Source organism: Scyliorhinus torazame, chromosome 2, assembly GCF_047496885.1.
Source record: "Scyliorhinus torazame isolate Kashiwa2021f chromosome 2, sScyTor2.1, whole genome shotgun sequence".
Classification (NCBI taxonomy): Eukaryota; Metazoa; Chordata; class Chondrichthyes; order Carcharhiniformes; family Scyliorhinidae; genus Scyliorhinus; species Scyliorhinus torazame.
This window is the reverse complement of record NC_092708.1, coordinates 42,003,425-42,030,900: the sequence shown is the minus strand read 5'-3', so window position 1 is coordinate 42,030,900 and position 27,476 is coordinate 42,003,425. Positions and strand designations below refer to the sequence as shown.

Genomic DNA, 27,476 nt, shown 5'->3' with positions numbered 1-27,476 from the left:
CCCGCTTCCGAAGCTAATGCGCCAGCATCCGGCTTGCCTTTTCCCCATATTCATAAACCGCCCCCTGGGCCTTCCTCCACTGCGCCTCCGCCTTCCTGGTGGTCAACAGGTCGAATTCGGCCTGGAGGCTACGCCTCGCCCTCAACAGTCCCTCCTCAGGCACCTCCACGTACCTCCTGTCTACCCTCACCATCTCCCCCACCAGCCTCTCCCTCTCTCCTCTCCTTGTGGGCCCTAATGGAGATCAACTCTCCCGTAACCACCGCCTTCAGTGCCTCCCAGACCATCCCCACTCGGACCTCCCCGTTATTGTTGGCCTCCAAGTATCTCTCTATGCTTCCTCGGACCCGCTCGCTCACCTCCTCGTCCGCCAACAGCTCCACCTCCAAGCGCCACAACAGGCGCTGGTCCCTCTCCTCCCCCAGCCCTAGGTCTACACAATGCGGGGCGTGATCTGAACTGGCTATCGCCGAGTATTCGGTATCCTCTACTCTCGCTATCAGTGCCCTGCTCATAACAAAAAAGTAGATCCGGGAATAGGCCTTATGAACGTGTGAAAATTCCCCAGCCCCCGGCCTTGCAAATCTCCAAGGGTCCACCCCTCCCATCTGTCCATAAACCCCCTCAGCACTTTAGCCGCCGCCGGCCTCCTACCCGTCCTAGACCTGGAGCGGTCCAGTGCCGGATCCAACACCGTGTTAAAGTCCCCCCCCCCACCCCATTATCAGGCCCCCCACTTCCAAGTCCGGGATCTGACCCAACATGCGCCGCATCGTCCCAGTTCGGGGCGTACACGTTGACCAGCCCCACCCTCTCCCCTTGCAGCTTACCACTTACCATTACGCACCTGCCGCCATTGTCTGTCATAATGCTCGACGCCTCGAACGACACCCTCTTTCCCACCAAGATCGCCACCCCCCGATTTTTGGCATCCAGCCCCGAATGAAACACCTGACCTACCCACCCCTTCCTCAATCTTACCTGGTCTGCCACCTACAGGTATGTCTCCTGGAGCATGACCACATCCGTCTTCAGCCCCTTCAGGTCCGCGAACACCCGGGCCCGCTTATCCGGCCCGTTCAATCCCCTTACCTTCCAGGTTATCAGCCGGATCAGGGGGCTACCCCCCCCCCCCCCGCCGACTCGCCATAACCCCTCCTCGGCCAGCCTCGCGCCCGTGCCCCATGCCTGGCCCGTTCCCCACGGCGGCCGACCCCCGTCCCAACCCCCTCTACTCGCTCCAGCTCCCCCTTGACCATACCAACAGCAACCCGGTTCCCCCCCAGCTAGGACCCCTCCTAGCTGCTTTGCTCCCCCCATTGCACTCCCGCAAGTCAGCTGACTCCTGCTGACCCGGCCACTCCCGCCTCTCCTTCGACTCCTCCCATTGTGGGACTTCCCCATCCCCTCCATTACCCACCAGCAGGCTCTCCGCCTGCACCTTCCATCCCAAGCGCGGGAAAAAAACACGCTTCCCCGTCCCGGCCCCACCGCCTCCAGCCTTCAGCACGGGAAAAAGCCCTCGTTTTCCACCCACCCGGCCCCACCTCCTCTGGCGCAGCTCCTTTTACAGGCCCAGTCCCCTCACCCACGACTCGGACCTCCCCCTCCCCCGCGGGGCCCCATCCCCCCTACCGGCCATCCACCCCCTACTCCGTTTACTTGTCCCCCTCCAAGAGCCCACCCGACAGACCCAACCAAAACAGTGCCCAACCCACCCTAACCACCCACACCGAACCAAAACTAAACAAGAACAACGAACCCCCCTCAAAATGTAACACAACAACAAAATCCCCAACCATCCCCACGCCCGACCCCCCCTATCCCGACCCTCAGTTTGTGTTCAGCTTCTCGGCCTGAACAAACGCCCACGCCTCCTCCGGGGACTCAAAATAATGGTGCCGGTCTTTGTAGGTGACCCACAGTCGCGCCGGCTGCAGCATGTCAAACTTCACCCCCTTCCTGTGCAGCACCGCCTTCGCCCGGTTGTACCCGGCCCTCTTCTTCGCCACCTCCGTGCTCCAGTCCTCATATATTCGAACCTCCGCGTTCTCCCACCTGCTGCTCCTCTCTTTCTTGGCCCACCTGAGTACACACTCCCGATCAGCGAACCAATGAAACCGTACCAGCACTGCCCGCGGCGGCTCTTTAGCCTTGGGCCTCCTCGCCAGCACTCTATGGGCCCCTTCCAGCTCCCGGGGCCCCTGGAAGGACCCTGCTCCCATCAGTGAGTTTAACACGGTGACCACATAGGCCCTAATGTCTGACCTCTCCAGCCCCTCCGGGAGGCCCAGGATCCGCAGATTCTTCCGCGTCGACCGATTCTCCATCTCCTCGAACCGTTCCTGCCATTTCTTGTGGTGCGCCTCCACCTTTACCGCTAGGCCCAAGATCTCGTCCTCGTTATCGGAGACCTTTTGTCAGACTTCGCGGACCGCCACCTGCTGGGCCGTCTAGGTCTACAGCAGCTTATCAATAGAAGCCTTCATCGGCTCCAGCAGGTCCGCTTTGAGCTCCCTGAAGCAGCGCTGGATAACCTCCTGCTGCTCCTGCGCCTACTGCATTCGCGCTGCCTGGTCCCCGCCCGCCGCCACCTTGCTCTTCTTCCCTCGCACTGTCTTTGGGTTCACCACCACTTTTTTAGTCGCCCCGCTCCTGGTCCAAGCCATACACTGTTGGGGGAATGCTGCAGTCTTCTTCCCACACCGGGAAATGTTGAAAAAATGCCGATGGGGGCCCTGAAAAGAGCCCAAAAGTCAGTTGCAAGCGGGAGCTGCCGAACTTGCGACTCAGCTCTGCATAGCCGCAACCGGAAGGTGGGTCTCTTGATTACTAGACAGTGACAATACAGTGATGGAGGATTGAAGACCCAAGGTGACAGTGCTGGGAACAGGAACTTCCGTGTTAGTGGTGGTGAAGTAAGTATGGAAATGGATGACTTTGGCAATGAATTGGTTGAGAGATTTGAATCTTTGTTCAGGGTTGCCCAGGTCCTAGCAATTAAATTGTTCTTGTGTGTGGAAATTCTGGTGGAATTGTGAACAATGACACCTTGAGGTAGAATGGAGGTTTGCAATTGGGATTATTCACAGAATGAAATTTGAGTCAAAACCTTGAATTTGCAGAGTTTCTTGCGCACATTAATATACTTATTTATATATATTATAGGTGTATGGCAATACTATTAAATGGTTAGAAGTCCATCAGCTGTTTCAGCAGAATTTCATAAAGGTTTTTAAAATGGAGATACTAATAATGTACTTAATTTAACTCAAAAGAGTTTTCAAGTTGTCAGATAGTATTCTCTTGTATGGCGCAGTCCTGTACTCAGGAATTACAAACAAGAATGGATTTATTGTGGGTTATGGGCAGCTTAGAAGTACAGCTACAAATCTATTATTTATACTAATGAGGGGCAAATTTGAATATAGAAGGTCTTCCCAAGACTTGGTCATGCAGTGACAGTATTTCTAACTTGGTTAAACATGTGAATATGCACGATCAACAAAGGTACGCAGCTCAGGAATTTAGTATGGCTGAATGTTTTATTTATGATGTGGAGATGCCGGCGTTGGACTGGGGTGAGCATAGTAGGAAGTCTTACGACACCAGGTTATAGTCCAACAGATATGTTTCGAATCACTAGCTTTCGGAGGGAGCACTGCTCCTTCCTCAGGTGAATGAAGAGGTGGGTTCCAGAAACATCTATATAGACCAAGTCAAAGATGCAATACGATGCTTTGAATGTGAGTCTTTGCAGGTAATTTTACAGATCCAGAGAGAGGGACAATCACAGGTTAAAGAGGTGTGAATTGTCTTATTCCAGGACAGTTGGTAGGATTTCACAAGCCCAGGCCAGATGGTGGGGGGGGCGAATGTAATGCGACATGAATCCAAGGTCCCGGTTGAGGTCGTACTCGTGTGCGGAACGTGGCTCTAATTTTCTGCTTGGCGATTCTGCATTGTCGCGCGTCGTGAAGGCTGCCTTGGAGAACGCTTACCCGAAGATCAGAGGCTGAATGCCCTTGACTGCTGAAGTGTTCCCCGACTGGAAGGGAACATTCCTCCCTGGCGATTGTCGCGTGATGTCCGTTCATCCGTTGTCGCAGTGCCTGCATGGTCTCGCCAATGTATCACGCTTCAGGACATCCTTTCCTGCAGCGTGTCCCGAAGCGTGGTACATTGGCGAGACCATGCAGACGCTGCAACAACGGATGAACGGACAGCATGCGCCAATCGCCAGGCAGGAATGTTCCCTTCCAGTTGGGGAACACTTCAGCAGTCAAGGGTATTCAGCCTCTGATCTTCGGGTAAGCGTTCTCCAAGACAGCCTTCAGGACACGCGACAACGCAGAATCACTGAGCAGAAACCTATAGCCAAGTTCCACACACATGAGTACGGCCTCAACCGGGATCCTGGATTCATGTCGCATTACATTCACCCCCACTATCTTGCCTGGGCCTGCGAAATCCTACCAACTGTCCTAGCTTGAGACAATTCACACCTCTTTAACCTGTGATTATCCCTCTCTGGATCTGTAAAGACTCAATTACCTGCAAAGACTCGCATTCAAATTTTATATATATAAAATATATATATATGTGTGTGTTTCTGGAACTCACCTCTTCATTCACCTGAGGAAGGAGCAGTGTTCCGGAAGCTAGTGATTCGAAACAAACCTGTTGGACTTTAACCTGGTATTGTAAGACGTCTTACTGTTTCTGACAGCTACTGTCATGCTTTCATTTGCTGAGGAATTGTTTCTTTTTTATTGAATGTTATATGCATAATTGGAGTTAATTGACTTATTGTAGTCGCCTACGCTAATTTCCAAATGTATATCTCCCCACAAGAAAAGTGGAACTTTATTGAACATGTAGCCCTACAAAGCCATGGGACTTAAATGGATGAGTGCCAACTGGGTGGATGGGCTGAGGAATGCCCCAACATGAACGTTATGAAACCCTGAGTTAGGGAGCAAAAATTGATTAACTTTCTACGATTGAGCACTAATGTCATCTACTGTAATAGGTCACCAGAAGACACGCACGCTGTGCACAAAATTCTGGAATTTAGTTTTGACTTTTGTATTTGCAGTTGCTATTTAAGCAAAAGTGCTAATGGCATTTTTATTATTGAGCCTGTGATTTCTGATATAGAAGTTGGTTAGAATACAGAGGTTAAGTGAGTCTCCTCGAGCTTAAACAGTTCACTGAATATTTTTGTAATAGGTTGAGTTCTGTAATGACGTAAACTAAGATATAATGCATTGATAGACTAGAACTCTTATAAAAAGTGACTTCCAGAAAGAAAATGTCAGCATTTGGGCATTTGATCGGAGCTGATAAGCTACAGAGATCTCTTCTAGAGGGCAAAATGAAGGGCAGCTGAAGGAAGGGGTCGACATAGGTGTAGTTAGATGATGGACCTCAAAGAGCAGATGCAGACAAGCAACAGTGGATATATAAGGATGTCTCAAGACAGGCGAAAGTGACATTCCATGACACCAGATCTCCTGGTGCGAGTAGCAAAAAGCAGCAACAGCATTCCAAAAATAAAAACATATTGTCATGACGATTCTTCTAAAATTATCCAATTCTCTGGTAGCATTGTTTAAAAGTTAAAGAAACAGACTTTCGGGTAAGTAAGATACAATATGATGCAAGATTACCAAGGTGCTTCACAGCCAATTAATATTTATTTGAGCTTTATTCTCTGTTGCATTAAAAGCAATCCAAAGCAACCAATTTGCACACCGCAGATCCCAAAAACATGATCGGTTATTCTTATTTGGTGTTAGTTTCGTAATGAATGTTGTCCAAGACGCTGTGAGAATTGCTTGTCGTGAGATCTCTTGCATCAACCTTAACAGGCAATAAGGCCTCGGGGATAGCAAGCTAGCTGAAAGACAGCACCTCCAACAATGCAGCACTCCATCCTTAATATATTGACGTGACAGCTTAGATTACGTGTTCAAATCCTGGAGTGGGACTGAACCAACAATTTACTGACTGGGCTAGAGTGCTACCATAGGGTGAGGTTGACACTATAAAAGTTTCAATGTCTGAACTGTTAAAAGGATTAGGAAACTATTTGGTGCTTCACAAAATGAATTCTGCACATACCATTCTTCCAAATGAACACGCCCTGTATTGGGTAATTGGATTTTTCAAAGATTTGGAATATTTAAAGTCTAATAATCTATTACATGAAGAACAGAGTGATATTTTCACATCGTTAATTATTTGATCCCCATCCAAGTGAGATATTAGTCTTGTGAAAGTTTCACTCTGTATTCTCTGAATGCAAATGTCTCTTTTCGTCCGACAATAACTTGCTAATGTTCTCCTTCAGATTGTATAAAATAGAGCCAAAGATTAAATTGTTCCTTCCCATACCAATTATGTTTTTCACAAAGAAACAGACAAGTTAATTCTACTGGGGTTTCACATGATTCTGAAGACCAGAGTTCAAATTTAAATATGATCAGTAATACTGAAAAAAGAGATGTGTTGCCAAAGCTTTTTGTCTTGCACTCATTCGGACAATTGCAAGAATGACAAATTTCAAAAGATCATAATTTATGATCTTCCTGCACTGTAAATTCTATGATAATTTATACTACAGGAGAAAAGAATGCCGATTGCTCTGCAAGTTTATTCTGATTTGTTGAACTGTTGCCGAGGTAAAAGCAACCGGGAACCATGTTGCTTCTAGCAAGTGTAAATGAACCACATTACAAACTGAACTGATTATCTTAAACTTACTTTTAGTGCAGCTGTAACGCACTCGGGATTGTTCAGCTGCCCAATTGCAGAACGCATCTAACTAGATGTTTTGTTTTGGGGTTTGCAAAGGCAGGCAGGTCTCTGCCTATTATGAACGGTCAAAGGCACATGCTGTTTGATACGATCAACCAATTGTTGGAACGTCTGGCCAAGTACCTGGGATCACGGCATATTCTGCAGGATGATTGGCTATCCTGATCAAATTGTTGATCCCTGTGTATCGTGCCACTTTCAGACCTGAAAAGTGCTAATCTACCTCAAATTAGCCTGAGAAGGCAAAGTATCTCAAAACGTTTGATCAACAGTTTGCTAGAAGAAGTTAGTTCTTGGAATGTAGCTCTTGGGGTGAAGGGGATCAGACGATATGGGGATAGGGGCTGGTTTAGCACAGTGGGCTAAACAGCTGGCTTGTAATGCAGAACAAGGCCAGCAGCGCGGGTTCAATTCCCGTACCAGCCTCCCCAAACAGGCGCCGGAATGTGGTGACTCTGGGCTTTTCACAGTAACTTCATTGACGATTACTTGTGACAAGTGATTATTATTATTATTATTATTATTATTATTATTGTGAGGTCAGACTATTGAGTTGGATGATCAGCCATGATAATGAATAGCGGAGCAGGCTTGAATGGCCTACTCCTGTACTGCTCCTATTTTCTATGTTTCTACTTTAAGCAAGTGATTTCATGCTGCTACTAACAGTGGCTACACGAGTGGTAGTTTCCACAAATGGGATTCCTCCATCAATTCGAAAAGACGTTTTGTCTGCCACACAATTGAGCAACGTCTTGTATGAATTTCAGTGCCTTGTACGATGCTAGGTACATTGACTGTATGTCCCAATGATTAGCTGAAAATGCTACTGAAATGCATTCAGGGACTGAGCCTCAAAGAATTCAACAGCTTCAGGAAGTGCGTGACTGCAAGATGAAAAGCTTCACCAGAGACGAGTCACTTTCCAGTGATTTTAACGTTTTGTACTACCAAGCAATTGTTTATGACCAAGAACTTAATTTGCAATAAGTCTGATGTTTTCCATTATTTTGCTAAGTATGGTGTAAAATAATTTTTTCCTGAAATGTACTTTGCGATGAACCTAGAATCTTTTAATTCTACCCCTAGGTTTTAATCCATCCTAAAGCCACAGATCCTATTCCAAATTAGTTTCCACAGCATTGACCCAGTTCCTTGAGGGTATATGCAATTTGCAGTTTTGGTAACATTGGACAGCAGATGTGGGCATTTTTTCCCCATTCCTTGCCTCATGTTGAATCAGTAATAATTTCCTGAAAAATATGCAGTTTGAGGAAACTGAATTTTTTTCCACTCTTCCTCAAAATCAAATTGTGGGCGTTCGGACCAGTAAGATGGAGAATTCATGCTAGTGTAAGGACGAATAGGACGACCTCGGACTATTTTAGACCGCACAGGGGGACGAGACAGGGTTGGCCCCTTTCCCCACTGCTGTTTGCGTTAGCTATAGAGCCGCTGGCAATTGCTCTGAGAGCTTCAAGGGGCTGGTTCGGGGGGGAGGGGGTGGAACACGGTCTCGCTGTACGCGGACGACCTGTATATGTAGCAGATCCAGTGGCAGGGATGGGTGAAATCAAGACGACTTTGGAGGAATTTGGCTGGTTTTCGGGATATAAACTGAATATGACAAAGAGCGAGATGTTTGTAGTCTAGGCAAGGGGTCAGGAGGGTCGGCTGTGGGAGCTACCGTTTAGGTTAGTGGGGGACAGTTTTAGTTACTTAGGGAGACAAGTGACGCACAACTGGGGCCGGTTACACAAGTTAAACTTGTCCCGGGTGGTTGAGCAGATGAGGGGCGAGTTTCGGAGATGGGATGCGCTACCACTCGCTGTCGCTGGCTGGGAGAGTGCAGACAGTTAAGATGACGGTCCTACCGAGATTTTATTTGTATTCCAATGCCTCCCAATTTTCATCCCGCGGTCCTTTTTTAAGAGGATTAACAAAATCATTCTGGGCTTTGTCTGGGTGGGTAAGTCCCCGCGGGTGAAGAAGGTGATGCTCGAGAGGAATCGGGGGGGAGGGGGGGCTTGCCCTGCCAAACTTCAGTAATTATTACTGGGTAGCCAACATTGCTATGATAAGGAAGTGGGTGGTAGGGGCGGGGTCGGTTTGGGAGTGGATGGAGGCAGCTTCATGTAGCGGCACCAGCTTGGGGGCGTTGATAACGACACCCCTGCCGTTCCCGCCGGCGTGATATTCCACCAGCCCTGTGGTGGTGGCGGCCTTGAGGATCTGAGGTCAATGGAGGAGGTACAGTGGAGCAGTGGGAGCGTCGGTTTGGTCCCCAATATGTGACAACCACCAGTTTGCCCCAGGGAGCTTGGATGGGGGGGGTTTTGAGTATTGCGAAGGGCGGGAATTGAGAGGATGGGGGACCTGTTCCTGGAAGGGAGCTTCCATAGCTTGAGGGCGCTGGAGGAGAAGTTTGGGTTGGCAAGAGGGAACAAATTCAGATATTTACAGATGCGGGACTTCCTGCGCAGGCAGGTATCATCCTTCCCACTCCTGCCACTAAGGGGAATCCAGGATAGGGTAGTGTCTAGGGGTTGGGTGGGAGAGGGGAGCGTCTCGAACATCTGCAAAGAACTAATAGGGGCGGAGGAGACGCAGACCGAGGAGCTGAAGCGTAAGTGGGAGGAGGAGCTTGGGGGAGAGATGGAGGTTGGCTTATGGGCGGACGCGTTGAGCAGGGTCAACGCAACCGCTACATGCGCAAGGCTCTGCTTGATCCAATTCAAGGTGGTCCACCGGGCCCACGTGACAGTGGCCTGGATGAGTAGATTCTTTGGGGTAGAGGACAGGTGTGTAAAATATGCGGGCGGACCAGTGAACCATGTCCACATGTTCTGGGCGTGTCCAAAACTTAGGGGATATTGGCAGGGGTTTGCGGATGTCATGTCCAGAGTATTGAAAACAAGGGTGGCAATGAGTCCAGAGGTGGCGATTTTTGGGGTATCGGAAGATCCGGGAGTCAAGGAGGAGAAAGAGGCAGATGTTCTGGCCTTTGCCTCCCTGGTAGCCCGGAGACGGATATTATTAGCTTGGAGGGACTCAAAGCCCCTGAAGTCGAAGACCTGGCTAACTGACATGGCGAGCTTTCTCGGCCTAGAGAAGATTAAGTTCGCCTTGAGAGGGTCAGTGTTAGGGTTTTCCCGGAGGTGGCAACCATTCATCGACTTCTTCGCGGAATTAATCGTTGGGGAGGTGGGGCGGCGGAAGGGGGGGCTAGGGTAGTGTAGAATAGGGGGTTAAATAGGCGGGTCTTGGGAGAGATGGGAGTTGGTGTTTGCACTATGTTTATTGTTCTTTGTACATTGTTTTTATACTGTTGTTGTTTGTAATGCAAAAAATACCTCATTAAAATTGTTTGTTAAAAAAAAATGGAGAATTCATGTCTCCAGCAATATTTATTTTTGTCTTTTGAAAAAAGCTGGGAAAGAGATGGCCAGCGATCTGGCTTAATTTATAAAGCTACTTATGATAAATTCACGTTTAAGAAAATCGTATTGAATTTGAGAGTTGAGAATTTAGCAGCCTGTCCTAATAATGGGAGGATAAATTAAATAACTACATCGATCAGTCTATTGTCAGTTGTGAACAAACACTTGGAATCCATATTTGCTCCAAAATATTTACAATCATCTTCAGCCAGAAGTACTGAGGAAGTGATCCATGTCAGCCTCCTCTTGAGGTGCCTAGCATTACTGATGCCAATCTTCATTTAATTCGATTTACTCCGCATGATGGATACTACAATGGCTATGGGCCCTGACAGCATTCTGGCAATAATACTGAAGCATTATACTCCAGAAATATCCACGGCCATAATCAAGCTGCTCCAGTACAGCTACAGCACTGGCATCTACTCGATAATGTGTGCCGTCCACAAAAAGCAGGACCAATCCAACCTGGCAAAATCGCACCCCATCTGTCTACTCTCCGTCATCAGCAAAGTGATGGAAGGGGTTGTCAAGTGGCCAGTGCTATCAAGTGGCATTTACTCAGCAATAACCTGTTCACTGATGCTTAGTTTGGGTTCTGCCAGGGCCACTCAGCTCCTGGCCTCATTACAACTTTGATCCAAACATGGATAAAAGAGCTGAACTCCAGCGATGAGGTCAGAATGACTGCCCTTGACATCAAGGCAGCATATGATCATGTGTGGCATCAAGGAGCCCTAGCAAAAGTCAGTGTGAATCAGGGTAGAACTCTCCACTGAGATGGTTTTGGTTGTCGGTCAATCATCCTCGTGAATCACTGCAGGAGTTCCTTGGGGTTAGTGTCCCTGGCCCAACCATCTTCAACGACTTCATCAATGACCATCTCTCATCATATCGTCAGCAGTGGGATGCTTAGTGATGATTGAATGAGTTTTGACTGATAAGTAACATTCGTGCCACACTAGTGCTAGGCAATGACCATCCCCAAAGCAAGCATATCTAATCATAACACTCAGTAGCACTACCATAGCTGAAACACCATCTTTCAGCATCCTCGGGGTGTGGGCGATGTAGGTGGTTACCATCGAGCAGAAACTGAACTGGAATTGCCATCTAAATACTGTGGGTAAAAGAGTAGGTCAGAGGTTGGGAATTCTGTGACAAGTAACTCGCCTCCTGACTCTTCAGAGCCTGTCCAACATCAAAAAGAACAAAGAACAAAGAAATGTACAGCACAGGAACAGGCCCTTCGGCCCTCCAAGCCCGTGCCGACCATGCAGCCCGACTAAACTACAATCTTCTACACTTCCTGGGTCCGTATCCCTATATTCCCATCCTATTCATGTATTTGTCAAGATGCCCCTTAAATGTCACTATCGTCCCTGCTTCCACCACCTCCTCCGGTAGCGAGTTCCAGGCACCCACTACCCTCTGCGTAAAAAACTTGCCTCGTACATCTACTCTAAACCTTGCCCCTCTCACCTTAAACCTATGCCCCCTAGTAATTGACCCCTCTACCCTGGGGAAAAGCCTCTGACTATCCACTCTGTCTATGCCCCTCATAATTTTGTAGACCTCTATCAGGTCTCCCTCAACCTCCTTCGTTCCAGTGAGAACAAACCGAGTTTATTCAACCGCTCCTCATAGCTAATGCCCTCCATACCAGGCAACATTCTGGTAAATCTCTTCTGCACCCTCTCTAAAGCCTCCACATCCTTCTGGTAGTGTGGCGACCAGAATTGAACACTATACTCCAAGTGTGGCCTAACTAAGGTTCTATACAGCTGCAACATGACTTGCCAATTCTTATACTCAATGCCCCGGCCAATGAAGGCAAGCATGCCGTATGCCTTCTTGACTACCTTCTCCACCTGTGTTGCCCCTTTCAATGACCTGTGGACCTGTACTCCTAGATCTCTTTGACTTTCAATACTCTTGAGGGTGCTACCATTCACTGTATATTCCCTACCTGCATTAGACCTTCCAAAATGCATTACCTCACATTTGTCCGGATTAAACTCCATCTGCCATCTCTCCGCCCAAGCCTCCAAACAATCTAAATCCTGCTGTATCCTCTGACAGTCCTCATCGCTATCCGCAATTCCACCAACCTTTGTGTCGTCTGCAAACTTACTAATCAGACCAGTTACATTTTCCTCCAAATCATTTATATATACTACAAAGAGCAAAAGTCCCAGCACTGATCCCTGTGGAACACCACTGGTCACAGCCCTCCAATTAGAAAAGCATCCTTCCATTGCTACTCTCTGCCTTCTATGACCTAGCCAGTTCTGTATCCACCTTGCCAGCTCACCCCTGATCCCGTGTGACTTCACCTTTTGTACTAGTCTACCATGAGGGACCTTGTCAAAAGCCTTACTGAAGTCCATATAGACAACATCCACTGCCCTACCTGCATCAATCAACTTCGTGACCTCCTCGAAAAACCCTATCAAGTTAGTGAGACACGACCTCCCCTTCACAAAACCATGCTGCCTCTCACTAATACGTCCATTTGCTTCCAAATGGGAGTAGATCCTGTCCCGAAGAATTCTCTCCAGTAATTTCCCTACCACTGAAGTAAGGCTCACCGGCCTGTAGTTTCCTGGATTATCCTTGCTACCCTTCTTAAACAGAGGAACAACATTGGCTATTCTCCAGTCCTCCGGGACATCCCCTGAAGACAGTGAGGATCCAAAGATTTCTGTCAAGGCCTCAGCAATTTCCTCTCCAGCCTCCTTCAGTATTCTGGGGTAGATCCCATCAGGCCCTGGGGACTTATCTACCTTAATATTTTTTAAGACACCCAACACCTCGTCTTTTTGGATCTCAATGTGACCCAGGCTATCTACACACCCTTCTCCAGACTCAACATCTACCAATTTCTTCTCTTTGGTGAATACTGATGCAAAGTATTCATTTAGTACCTCTCCCATTTCCTCTGGCTCCACACATAGATTCCCTTGCCTATCCTTCAGTGGGCCAACCCTTTCCCTGGCTACCCTCTTGCTTTTTATGTATGTGTAAAAAGCCTTGGGATTTTCCTTAACCCTATTTGCCAATGACTTTTCGTGACCCCTTCTAGCCCTCCTGACTCCTTGCTTAAGTTCCTTCCTACTTTCCTTATATTCCACACAGGCTTCGTCTGTTCCCAGCCTTTTCGCCCTGACAAATGCCTCCTTTTTCTTTTTGACGAGGCCTACAATATCTCTCGTTATCCAAGGTTCCTGAAAATTGCCGTATTTATCCTTCTTCCTGACAGGAACATGCCGGTCCTGAATTCCTTTCAACTGACACTTGAAAGCCTCCCACATGTCAGATGTTGATTTGCCCTCCAGGCACAGGTCAGGAGTGAATACTCTCCACTTGCTTGGATGAGTTTGGCTCCAACAACATACAAGAAGCTCGACGCCATCCAGGACAAAGCAGCTTGCTTGAGTGACACCCCATCCACCACAAACAGTCTCTCTCTCTCCAATAGCAGGATGTACCATCTGCAAAATAGACTCAACAACTCACCATGGCTCCTTCAACAGCATCCTCCAAAGCCATAACTTGTATCACCTAGAATCTAGAGTTAGAAAGTAGAAAAGGTTCAATCCTGGGTGTGATTCGCAACAGGAACAACAGAATTCAACTTTTCTGATAACGTGTGAAGTTTCTGGTGTCTCAGCAGGTTGGATGACTGAGTAAATCTCTTCTCACACACAGAGCAGGTGAGCAGCTTCTTCCTGGTGTGAACTCTCCGGTGTTTCAGCAGATTGGCAGGTGCTTGGTAACACCACCACCTGCCAATTCCCTGCCAAGCCACATACCATCCTTACTTAAAAGTATGTCGCTGGGTTAAAATTCTTCAACTACCTTCTAACACTGGGTTGTACCTACACCATATGAACCTCATGGAGAAAGAGACTCACCATCTTCTCAATGGAAATTAGTTGATGTGCAATAATTACTGGCATAGCCAGCAACAGCCACATCTGTGAACAAATAGAAACATTTAAAAATGTGTGTTGGATAAGTCATATTTGCATTTATATGTTTTGAAGAACTACTCTATTGGATGGACAAAGGGACTACAGTAGATGTGATTCTGATTTTCAGAGGCTTGTTAGTGAACTTAAGTATTTGCTCAAATTTATCACCATGTAAAGAAAGTTGTTTAATATACAGTGAAATGATTGGGATTGATGAGTGTCGCTCAAACTGGAGGAGATGGCAGCGCTGTATTCTAGGAGTCATTGTTGAGTCAATATTATTATTATATTTGTTCTTGGTGTGTGCGTGAATACTTTAGATTTGGGTATAAAGGGAATATAATCTCTGTTTGCTGAGTACAAAAAGGCAGGAGTTGGGCAAACAGCTAAGTGCACTGTAAAAGGCTCAAGGAAGACGCAGGTTTGCAAGACTGGGTTGATATGTAGCAGATACAATTTATTCTGAGTAATTGTGTTAATACATTTTAGTAAAGAGATTACGCTCATAATAGAAAAGCCTGTAAAATGTGAATGAATAGCGATACTTGGGTGCTCCAGTACAAAAGTGAATGCGTAATTAATTTATACAAACCACTGGTAAACCATTGTAAAAGACGACAGACCATTTTGGGCAATGCATTATGGGAAAGAGATTGTCACCATAGGGTCATATAGCACATATTCACCAGTACGAGGTCAGGGATGGGAAGCTATAATTATGAGCGCCTCAAGATACTGGAGCTATTTCCACAGGATCAGAGAATGCTACAGGAGATGCAAGAGTTCTAATGGTGAAAAATGGAGAAAAAAATGATATGAAAATCGCTTATTGTCACAAGTAGGCTTCAAATGAAGTTACTGTGAAAAGCCCCTAGTCGCCACATTCCAGCACCTGTTCGGGGAGGCTGGTACAGTAATGATGTACAGGGAAAGACTATTCCTTGAACATGGCAGTACGAAAACGATGCAAGAAAATGCGCAGGGTAGTGGGGTTGTCTGAATTCCCGTAGAAAAGAATGGCAGAAACACACTGTACCAAATTGCCTCACTCTTGCTATGGTTCTGTCTTGTACTGCAGTTTTCCACCAAAAACATAGGTACATATGTATTAGGAGCAGAAGTAGGCAATTCAGCCCTTCGAGCCTGCTCTGCCATTCATCAGATCATGGCTGACTATCTCTTCCTGGTCTCAAATGCACCTCTCTACCTGTTCCCAACATCCCTTTATCCTGTTTTTTAAACCAGAAATATATATATATCCTTTTTGAATCATTTTAACGATTCAGACTCCACTGCACTATGGGGCAGCGAGTTCCACAAATTCATCACCCTCTGAGAAGTAGTGCCTCCTTATCTCAGTTTTAAGTCTACCACCTCTCGACCTATATCTGTGACCTCTCGTTCTAGATCGTCCCACAAGGGGGAACATTTGTCTACGTTTACTTTATCAATCCTTCTATGTATTTAATATATCTCTGATCCCCTCTCATTCTTCTAAACTCCAGCGAGTATGAGCTCAAACTGTTCAATCTCTCCTCGTACGTCAACCCTTTCATCCCTAGAATCAATCTGGTGAATCTCCTCTGATGCCACCACATCCTTCCTCAAAAAGGAAGACCAAAACTGGACACAAATACTCCAGATGTGGTCTTACCAACACCCTATACAATTGCAACAACACTTCTCTACTTTTATGTTCCAGTCCTTTTGCAACAAAGGCTAAAACTCCATTTATGTTCCTGAAAGTTCTTGACCAATTGTGCATGTATTTGGACTACTGGGTCTACATCGCAAAAGATCCTGGAGTGTACAAATGTGCTGTTCTAAGAGAGAAGGTATATCTTAACCAATTGTATTGGTTTTGCATTGGGAGAAGATTGGAGTGGTGGAGGTTGGACACCAAAATAATGTGACTGAGGTAGTTTGTGGATTGTGTTTGTGAATAAGCAATTTTATTCCAGATGTGATTCTGGAATTTAGGCATTTGTAATGTGACTCTGTGATTTAATGCCAGTGAAGTCGATCAAAAAGTTAAAAGATGTTGTTCGCTACTTGTGAGAATCTGGTTTTTTTAAAGAAAAAGTATATCCTGAGAACTCTGGATGCATAATCCATTCTAAATGGAAAAGATGATTCAATTCAGATTGGAAGAATGATATGCATTGGTGATTGTGCATGTGTCTGCGGCCAAGTCAGAGTTGTTTTCCTGGCATATTGAAGAATGCAGTGTTTTATGGTAAAAAAAATGGGATGAATTAGTCAGTCCAACTTTGCATGGGGTGCCCAAGGTCTTGGATGAAGCATCTGAAATCTTACTTAAAAAATGGGGGGCTTCCACAGGAAAGTTTTAAAAATAAACCTGGAAAATTACTGAGACGAAACAGAAGGGCAAAGGGATTTTGACCAATACATTTAAGAGCATAATTGGGAATGGTTTGTTTCACTCATCTATAATTCGTTATTAGGATGGGACACTGGACAAATCTGGTAAACAGTTGAATGTGGCCATGGGAAGACTGTTTGGCATTCTGGAAAGATGAAATCCAATGTACCAAAATGCCGTCTATCCAAGCCTGGGTTGTGATCTGATCAATTCCTGGTTCAAGTATTCAGTTGTTCAAACAGGCAGGTTGAAGGGACAGTGGTCTCTGCAGTTTGGTTGAAGCATGGCCCAGCAGTCTAAGATGCGGAGGAGTGAATTTGAATCCCACAATGGCCAGAACTGTAGTAATAGTTTGTTCTCCTTCCTGGCAGTTCATCACATTCCTTTAGGCGGATAATTGGCAGCTGAAATCTTCTTGAAAAATATTTTTATTCTCCATTTTCACATTTTCTTCTGAATTTACCCTCCCACCAACAAACAGTAAACTTCCCCTCCACTTCCTCTTGTAAACTCCTCCCCCCAACCTTGGTTCCTTCCCCCAACTTTTCACCCTGGATGGACTCACCGAAACCTGTTCTACCAAGCTCCGATGGTCCCAGGAAAACCAAGAAATCCCCTTTAGCACACAACCCTAGCATACACACCCAAGCCCCAAAGAACCATCATTGCAAATGAAAGTCCCAATCTTCTCTTGTCCAAATGTACAGCGTCGACTCATTTAGTACATACACAAACACGCAGTGAAAAATAAAGTTACATGCGGCTACATTGGTACACCACCCGCTCTCAGTCCCATTTCTCAATTCTGCCACAGTCCTTCTGCCTTCGCAAACTCCTCCGCCGCTTCTGCAGTCCCAAAATAAAAGTCCTTGGATTTGTAGGTCACCCTCAACTTAGCTGGATATACTATGCCACACTGCACCTTGCTGATGTACAGTGCCTTCTTCACTCGGCTGAAGGCAGCCCGCCTCCTCGCCAGCTCCACAGTAAAGTCCTGGTATATGCGTATACCAGCTCCAGCCCACTGCACCACCCGCTTCTGCTTTGCCCAGCACCGGACCTTCTCCTTCACACTGTACCTATGGAAACACACAGTTAGGCCTCCACGACTGATGAGCCCGATCCAGTTCGTATAGAAGAAGGATCGTCCCCCTCCCCCAATAGCTCCGCCAACATCGTGGCAAACTACTCCATCGGCCTCGGGCCTTCCACCCCTTCGGGCAGACCCACGATCCTCCGATTCTGTCGCCCGCATCTGTTTTCCAGGCCTTCCATTTTGGCTCGCAAACTCTTGTTGGTCTCTGTCACCATCCGCAGCTCCTTCCCCGTCAAGGTGAGTTGATCACTGTGCTGTGATAATACCTCTTCCACTTCCTTCAGTGTCTCACCTTGCTCCCGCACCTCCGCGCTGCGCTTGATACCGCCGCCCTCACTGGGGCAATCGCCTCCTCCACCAGCATTTTCAATACCACCCCCATCTCCTCCTTCATCGCTTCCATGTGCTTTGTGAACTGTTTTTCAAGTTCCACAACCATCACTTTAGTCATTTCTTCTGCTGTGAGCGATGCGGCCTCTCGTGCTCCAGCTCCGCTTTCCTTACAGTTCCTGCGCTGACTTTTCCACTCACCGGCGAACTTTCATTAACCCCCTTTTTCATGGCCGTTTTTTTCCCAAGCTTGGACATTTCTCCTCCCTGTGCCTTCTTACAGCTTTTTCAGCCTCCGTTGTCCCTGGGACCGGGCATTAAAACCCCAAAATTTCTATTCCTGAGTGGGAGTCCTCCAGTGTGTGGCTGCCTCCCACCCACCGTCACCGGAAGTCCGCTTGGCAGCTGAAATTTAAGACGGGGAGCTGTGTGGTGTTTCATTTGTCTGTGGGGTTAAAAAAATATTTGCAGGGCAAGGGAGTGGCACCAGGTAAATTGCTCTTTCAAAGGGCCAGCACACATAAGATGGGCCAAATGGCTGCCCTCCATGCTATAACCATTTTCTATGATTGAAGGACTTGTGGTCTGCAGTCTGAGTGAGTGAAGAAATATTTTGGCACAAAACACTGCATTCATCCAGGCACAAGATTTTCTAACAAACCCTAAAATTTGCTATAGTGCTGGTTTGCAACACTGCAGCAAAGCTTATAAAATATATTTTATTTGAATAAAAATCCTGGGTCCCTTATTCCTTAGTGCCATTTAATGTGATGTTTACAATTTGAGAAAAAAAATAAAATTAATGAGATCAAGGCTATGAAAATCATTTGATATTTAAAAACCCAATAAATGTAGGTGGGGAAAAATAGTTGGTAAAATCCCATGCTGAAAGTCTGAAATATTTATTATTTATGTTGTGCAGTCTCTGTTGCCCTTGTGCATTCGTATGGTATTGGCTAGTCAATCAATACTGCTACTGCTTGCTTGGATGAGGTGTTCTCTGTTTGCTATTCTGCTTCTATTAATGTTCTGAAATTTTTCTTCAGTAAAGCATGACCAAAAGCCACTCGGAATATGGTTTTCTTTCTCTTTTTTGCCTTTCTCGTTCTTTCTCTCTCTTTCTCTGACCACACTGTGCCTGCAGTCGATTCTGGGGTTGGAGTGCAGATGGGCTGTCAAAGCATCCCCCCACCCCTTCTCAACCTCACTCCATCCCCACAGTTCCTACCCACAAGAACTTCCGGCGTTCTTACTCGCCCAGGTAACTAACCCCCTATCCACATCTATTCAAAATGCCTTGTCTCATCAGGCGACTCTTGTTTTGGGCTTTCGCATGGTGTATGTTTTGAGTGGCTATAACTTTTGTTTGCTGTAATTCATTGCCATTTAAAAAAATTAATCTTCATCTTCCTTTCAACTAATTACAGTTTTGTACTTCATGAATGTGAGCCATCACAATTTTGAATGTGTCATCACAGCTGAACATTTTTATTGGCGGTGGGCTAACTGATCAGCAGCGAACCATTTTACTGTAATCGAATAATTACTCTTATTTATGCTGAGTAATTGAATGCAATGTCACATGCCGGCACAAGCACGATGGGCCAAATGGTGCCCTTCTGTGCTATATCATTCTATGATTCAGTGTTACCATGTTTGAAGTATTTTAGTCATATACTCTAAATGTGATTCAGATTTGTCAGGGATTATAAATAGATTGCTCACTGGTTGCTTTATTTATAGCATGTTGGACTATGACACAGAAAATCTTAACTCCGAAGAAATTTATAGCTCTCTCCGTGGGGTCACACAAGCTATCCAGAACTTTAGTTTCCGCAGTCAAGAGGATTTGAATGAACCTATTAAACGGGACGGAAAGAAGGACTGCGATGGTGTAAGTACCCTCTTCCTAATTCAACATGAGCTACTCCTTGGTTATTTATGCAATTGCCTTGATAGGGGAACTGAGGACAGCATAATGACATCCGGTTATTTTTGCCACAGCACAGGAACATAACTTCACTCAGTGTCCTGTAACCTGGGGAGTCAGAAATTTCAGTGTTCTTATCAATGCAGTACCCTTGGCCTACTGTGTAGGTCTTTTTTGGAGGCAGAGCAGATGATTATCCCTTTTAATATCATTTTACCTTTCCTGTTTGCTGATCTTACCCTGTCAGCAGTGCGTGTTTTTCTATTATGTATGACAGGAATGTGGGAATGTATTGCAAAGTTCTTATTAGTCAGGACAAGCAAATTTTTGAGGCCATTGATTTCATCATAAATGAAGGATTCCATTCTGATTAACACAGGGCACAAATAGTACTTGTTGAACACCGTTAAATAGTGGTAAAAGCTTGTTTGTCAGTTTTTAAAGCATGCGCAGGATAGAAGAGTGAATATTGGGTTGAATTTATGGGCTTTTTGTTCATTATAAGGAATTGAGTTTTGAACTATTTTTGATTCTCTTGTTCTTTAAGTTCTTTTGTCTGCATCTAAGACTTTCCTCAGTTTTGACCGTGATTGTAAGACTCCACCATTATAGATTTTCTTCATTAACCCAACAAGCGTTGAAACAAAATGTTGAATTCCCAACTAAGTTCAATTAGGTCAGAAACCAGAGACTTTCAGTTTGATGGTGTCCTAACACGCAAGTAGTGATTTATGCACAGTGCCCCTTTGGTGAGATCTGTATATTGAAATATAATTTCAATGAAAGCATATTTTGTTGCACTAATGTGCACGCTATGTTTTTTGGTGAAGTGCCAATGATTTTTCAACTGAAAGAAGTGCTGTTCTAGCTCCACATTGAGCATTATTTTCCATTTTTAAGCAGTACAAATATGATGGACATTTAGCATAGTGTTTTTAAATATCTCCTGAAGATAACCATTGATACAAACTGGCAACAGTTAGTAATTAAATGGTATTGTTTAAAACTGATGATGTCTCAGAGCGGCTGCAGGACATTCTAAAGGGGGAGGGTGAACAGCCAGCTGTCTTGGTGCATATAGACACCAATGATTTGTGTAAAAAAGGGGATGAGGTCTGACATGCTGAATTTTGAAGTTGGGAGATAAACTAAAAATTAGGACCTCAAAGGTAGCAATCTCAGGTTTGCTACAAGTGCCACGTGCTAGCCAGAGTAGGAAAGACAAGATAGACAGGATGAATTGCGTGGCTTGAGAGATGGTGCAGGAGGGAGGGATTCAGATTTTTGAGACATTGGAACCAGTTTTGGGAGAGGCGGGACCATTACAAATCGGATCGTCAACACCTGGGCAGGACTGGAACCAATGTTCTTTGAGGGGGGGGGGGGGTTAAACTAATGTGGCATGGGGATGGGAACCAATGCAGGAAGTCAGAGGGTAGTGAAGAGGGGACAGAAACAAAAGCTGGTAAGGATTAAAGTGGAAGGCAGAGAAACAGGTTGAACTGCCTAGTATGGCAGGGGAGTGGGAACCAGAGCAGTAGATCTGCGGGAGAAATAACTGAGGGAGAGCTACAGTCTAAGGCCAGTAAGATTAAGAGGAAGAGCAGGCAGGGAGTGGCTTGTCAATGCAGCAGGACTGGTGGGCTGAAGTGCATTAGTTTCAATGCGAGGAGCATTTCATGTAAGACAAATGAACTTAGAACTTGGATTACTATGTGGAATTATGATGTTGTATTACAGAAACTTGGTTGAAAGAGGGATAGGATTGGCAACTAAATATTCCAGGATTTAGATGCTTCAGGCAAGATAGAGGGGGATGCAAAAGGGGTGGGGGCGTTGTATTATTGGTTAAGGTAAATATCACAGCTGTGCTGAGGGAGGACACCTTGGAGGGTTCAGGCAGCGAGGCATTAGGGATAGAGCTCAGGAATAGGAAGGATGCTGTCACAATGTTGGGGGTTTACTACAGACTTCCTGACAGCTAGCGGGAGATAGAGGAGCAGATATGCAGACAGATCTTAGAAAGATGCATAAACATTAGGGTTGTTGTAGTGGGTGATTTTAACTTTCCCTATATTGACTGGGACACACTTACTGCTAGAGGCATGGATGGAGCAGAATTTGCAAGGAGCGTCCAAGATGGTTTCTTGAAACAATACATAAATAGCCCAACTCTGGAGGGGACCATATTAGACCTGGTGCTGGGAAATGAGCCCTGCCAGATGATCGAAGTTTCAGTCGGAGATTATTCGGGAACAGTGATCATAATTCTGTAATTTTTAAACTGCTTGTGGAAAAGGACAAGTGTGTCCTCAGGTGAAGGTGTTGGACTGGGGGAAGGCTAATTACAACAACATTAGACAGGATCTGGAGAGTGTTGACTGGGCAAGGCTGTTTGAGGGGAAAATAAACATCTGACATAGAACATAGAACAGTACAGCACAGTACAGGCACTTCAGCCCACAATGTTGTGCCGACCATTTATCCTAATCTAAGATCAACCTAACCTACACCTCTTCAATTTACTGCTGTCCATGTGCTTGTCTAAGAGTCACTTAAATGTCCCCAATGAGTCTGATTCCACTACCTCTGCTGGCACTGCATTCCACACACCCACCACTCTGTGTAAAGAACCTACCTCTGACATCTCCCCTATACCTTCCTCCAATCACCTTAAAATTATGTCCCCTCGTGACAGCCATTTCCACCCTGGGGAAAAGTCTCTGGCTATCCACTCTATCCATGCCTCTCATCACCTTGTACACTTCTATCAAGTCACCTCTCTGCCTTATTCGGTCGACTGAGAAAAGCCCTAGCTCCCTCAACCTTTCTTCATAAGACACGCACTCCAATCCAGGCAGCATCCTGGTAAATCTGCTCTGTACCCTCTCCAAAGCATCCACATCCTTCCTATAATGAGGCGACCAGAACTGGACACAATATTCCAAGTGTGGTCTAACTAGGGTTTTACAAAGCTGCAGCAAAACCTCGCGGCTCTTAAACTCAATCCCCCTGTTATGTGGGAGGCTTTCAAATGTCAGTTGATTAGAATTCAGGACCGGCATGTACCTGTGAGGACGAAAGATAAGGGTGGCAAGTATAGGGAACCCTGGATAACGAGGAATATTATGAACCTTGTCAAAAAGAAAAAGGAAGCATTCGTAAGGTCTAAAAGGCTTAGGACAGATAAAGTAGGAAGCCAATAAGGTAGGAGTTAGGAAGGCCAAAAGGGGTCATGAAATGTATTTGGGGAATAGGATTAAAGAAAATCCTAAGGCGTGTTATAGATATGTAAAGAACAAGAGCGTAGCCAGAGAAAGGGTGGTCCATTCAAGGATATTTGAGGGAATCAATGTATGGATCCAGAGAAAATGGGAGAGTTCTGGATACAGAACTGGCTATGTCATAGAAGGCAGAGAGTAGCAATGGAAGGGTGCTTTTCTGATTGGAGGGCTGTCTAGTGGTGTTCCACAGGGATCAGTGCTGGGACGTTTGCTGTTCATAGTATATATAAATGATTTGGAGGTCTGATTAGTAAGTTTGCAGATGACACAAAGGTTGATGGAATTGCGGATAGCCATGAGGACAGTCCGAGATTACAGCAGGATTTAGATCGTTTGGAGACTTGGGCGGAGAGATGGCAGATGGAGTTTAATCCGGACAAATGTGAGGTAATGCACTTTGGAAGGTCTAATGCAGGTAGGGAATATACAATGAATGGTAGAACCCTCGAGTATTGAGAGTCAGAAAGATCTAGGTGTACAGATCCACAGGTCACTGAAAGGGGCATCACAGGTGGAGAAGGTAGTCAAGAAGGCATACGGTATGCTTGCCTTCATTGGCCGGGACATTGAGTATAAGAATTGGCAAGTCATGTTGCAGCTGTATAGAACCTTAGTTAGGCCACACTTGGAGTATAGTGTTCAATTCTGGTCACCACACTACCAGAAGGATGTGGAGGCTTTAGAGAGGGTGCAGAAGAGATTTACAAGGATGTTGCCTGGTCTGGAGGGCATTAGCTATGAGGGGCGATTGAATAAACTTGGTTTGTTCTCACTGGAACGACGGAGGTTGAGGGGCGACCTGATAGAGGCCTACAAAATTATGAGAGGCATAGACAGATTGGATAGTCAGAGGCTTTTTCCCAGGGTAGAGGAGTCAATTACTAGGGGGCATAGGTTTAAGGTGCGAGGGGCAAGGTTTAGAGGAGATGTACAAGGCCAGTTTTCTTTACACAGAGGGTAGTGGGTGCCTGGAATTTGCTGCCGGTGGAAGCAGGGACGATAGTGGCATTTAAGGGGCATCTTGACAAATACATGAATAGGATGGGAATAGAGGAATACGGACCCAGGAAGTGTAGAAGATTTTAGTTTAGACGGGCAGCCACAGGCTTGGAGGGCCGAAGGGCCTGTTCCTGTGCTGTACTTTTCTTTGAATACTTTGCCTAAGTATTGACCAAAAAGAAGGTGGATGAGGAGTATAGGATAGAGTATGTAGATATTCAGAGTCATGTTGATATTAATAAAGAGGAGGTACTAGGCATCTTAAAAAGCATTAAAGTAGATAAGTCCCCAGGGCTTGATGGGATCTACCCCAGAATACTGAGGGAGGCAAGGCAGGAAATTGCTGGGGCCTTGATAGTAATCTTTGTATCCCCATTGGCTATAGGTGAAGTTCCAGAGGACTGGAGAGTAGCCAATGTTGTTCCATTGTTTAAGAAGGATAGCAGGGATAGTCCAGGAAATTATAGGCCGGTGAGCCTTACGTCAGTGGTAGGGATATTGGAAAAGATTCTTAGAGATAGGATTTACTCACATTTGGAAACAAATGGACGTATTAGTGATGGACAGCATAGTTATGTGAAGGGGAGGTCATGCCTCACCTATTTGATTGAGTTTTTCAAGGAAGTGACAAAGATGATAGATGAGGGAAGGCAGTAGATGTTACATGGTCTTCAGTAAAGCCTTTGACAAGGTACCTCAAGCTAGACTGGTACAAAAGGTGAATTCACATGGGATCAGAGGAGAGCTGGCAAATTGGATACAGAATTGGCTTGGGTTCAGAAGACAGAGGGTAGAAATAGAAGGGTGCTCTTCTGAATAGAAGGCTGTGACTAGCGGCATTGCACAGGGATCAGTTCTGGTGCCTTTGTTTGTGGTGTATATAATTGATTTGGAAGAAAATGTAGTTGGTCTAATTCGTACGTTTGCAGACGACACAGAAATTGGTGGAGTTGCGGATAGTGAAGAGGATTGTCAGAGGATATAAATTGGTTGGAGTCTTGGGCGGAGAAATGGCAGATGGAGTTTAATCTGGACAAGTGTGAGGCAATGCACTTTGGAAGGTCCAATGCATGTAGGAATTACACAATAAATGGTAGAACTCTTACGAATACTGACAGGCAGAGAGATCTGGGCATGCATGTCCACCGATCACTGAAAGTGGCAACGCATGTTGATAAGGTGGTCAAGAAGGCATATGGCATGCTGGCCTTCATCGGCCGGGGCATTGAATATAAAAATTGGCAAGTCATGTTGCAGCTGTACAGGACCTTAGTTAGACCATAAGACATAGGAGTGGAAGTAAGGCCATTCGGCCCATCGAGTCCACGCCACCATTCAATCATGGCTGTTTCAACTCAACTCAACTGAGTTAGGCCTCATTTGGAATATTGTGTACAATTCTGGTCGCCACATACTGGAAGGATGTGGATGCTTTGGAGAGGATACTGAAGTGGTTCACTCGGATGTTGCCTGGTATGGAGGGCATTAGTTATGAGGAGAGGTTAGATAAACTCGGTCTGTTCTCACTGGAACGATGGAGGTTGAGAGGCGACCTGATACAGGTCTACAAGATTGAGTGGCATGGACAGAGTGAATAGTCAGATGCTTTTTCCTAGGGTAGGAGAGTCAAGTACTAGGGGACATAGGTTTAACATGTGTGGGGAAAAGTTTAGAACTGATGTGCGAGGCAAGTTTATTTACACAAGAGGGTGGTAAATATATGGAATGCGCTGCCTGGGGGGGGGTGGGCAGGTACAATAGCGGCATTTAAGGGGCATCAGGAGAAATATATGAATAGGTTGGGAATGGAAGGATACGGACTCCGTAAGTGCATATGGTTTTAGTTTAGGCAGGTACCATGGTCGGCGCAGGCTTGGAGGGCCGAATGGCCTGTTCCTGTGCAGTATTGTTCTTTGTTCTGAGAGCACTAGAAGGCCTTCCATCATCTCTCCAAGATGTTAACACTAGCTTGAAACTCTTTCTAATGAATCTGCTTGTTTTGATTTTAAATTAATTCAAAAGCAACATTTTGGAAGACTGAGGAGTTAACATGAGCTGGATACTTTGTTGTTCCACATCAAACAATCTGAAGAGTGTGGGGGATAATCTGATTATAATCTTGCTCTTTGAGAGCTGTACTTTTATGAAGTGTTAAATTTTCCTTTTGTTTTAAAAAAATTCTTTGCATACCATTTTGTTGAAGGTATCAAGGGATGGAGGAATTGCTGCACCATCCTCTGATATTCGTGGAGGAGGTGAAACTATGGAAGGAGGAAGGACTGCTCTTGACAACAAAACATCTTTGCTTAACACTCCTCCACCACGCTCTTTCTCTGGACCTCGGGCTAGAGATTACAATCCATATAATTATTCAGATACAATCAATGTGTTTGACAAAACAGCCCTCAAAGAAGCTATGTTTGATGATGATATGGAACAACTCCGTGATGGTAAGACTCTTTTGTACAATATATCTTAAATAATTTTGACTTCACATAATGCAACTTTGTTAGATAGTATGGTGCAGATAAGCAATTCATTTAATTAATGTTAATTAATAGTGCTTGAAGCCATTTTGTGTAAAGGCCCAATCATGAGGCACCCGAATTCCCAGATACCAGAAACTGTTGCTGGCCGGATGAAACTGAAGCCTCCCCAGATCAGCCGGCGGGGGGGGGGGGGGGGGGGGGGCTGGAAAAATTTACTCTTGCCCAGGTTTAGCTTATACCCTGAAAATAAACCAGACTTCCTGAGCACCTCCATTATCTCCCCCCACATTGGATGTCCCTAAATGCAAATGTTATATATTACAGACCCTCTCTCCAATGCTCCCTCCATCCCCTCTCCACTTAGAAGACAATCTCAGCACAATAGTCAGCGGCTCAATTGGTAAGGCAAACAACAACTGGGATAGTGAACACCCCTGCCTCGTACCCATGTTATGTTGAAAATACACCAAGCTCAGGGCACTGGTACGGATGATCGCAGTGGGGGCCCAATACAAAAGTGGTAGCATGGGTAGAGGATTGGTTAACTAACAGAAAGCAGAGAGTGGGGATAAATGGGTGTTTCTCTGGTTGGCAACCTGTAACTAGTGGGGTCCCTCAAGGATCAGTGTTGGGCCCGCAGTTGTTCACAATTTACATAGACGATTTGGAGTTGGGGACCAAGTGCAATGTGTCAAGATTTGCAGACCACACTAAGATGAGTGGTAA

At 45.7% G+C, this 27,476-nt stretch overlaps 1 protein-coding gene across 40 annotated transcripts in view; it reads left to right on the top strand.

Moving 5' to 3' along the window:
- Nucleotides 1-27,476, top strand: part of clasp1a (cytoplasmic linker associated protein 1a) — a 414,750-nt gene that overhangs the window by 344,740 nt on the left and 42,534 nt on the right. For 26 of the 40 annotated variants that reach the window (XM_072470321.1, XM_072470304.1, XM_072470277.1 and 23 more), the window contains 3 exons: nucleotides 19,193-19,309; nucleotides 19,792-19,942; nucleotides 26,465-26,711. In XM_072470321.1, coding sequence (XP_072326422.1) covers nucleotides 19,193-19,309; nucleotides 19,792-19,942; nucleotides 26,465-26,711 — 515 coding nt within the window. The remainder of the gene's footprint in view (nucleotides 1-19,192; nucleotides 19,310-19,791; nucleotides 19,943-26,464; nucleotides 26,712-27,476) is intronic. The other 14 variants (XM_072470521.1, XM_072470403.1, XM_072470513.1 and 11 more) reach the window with 1 other exon arrangement.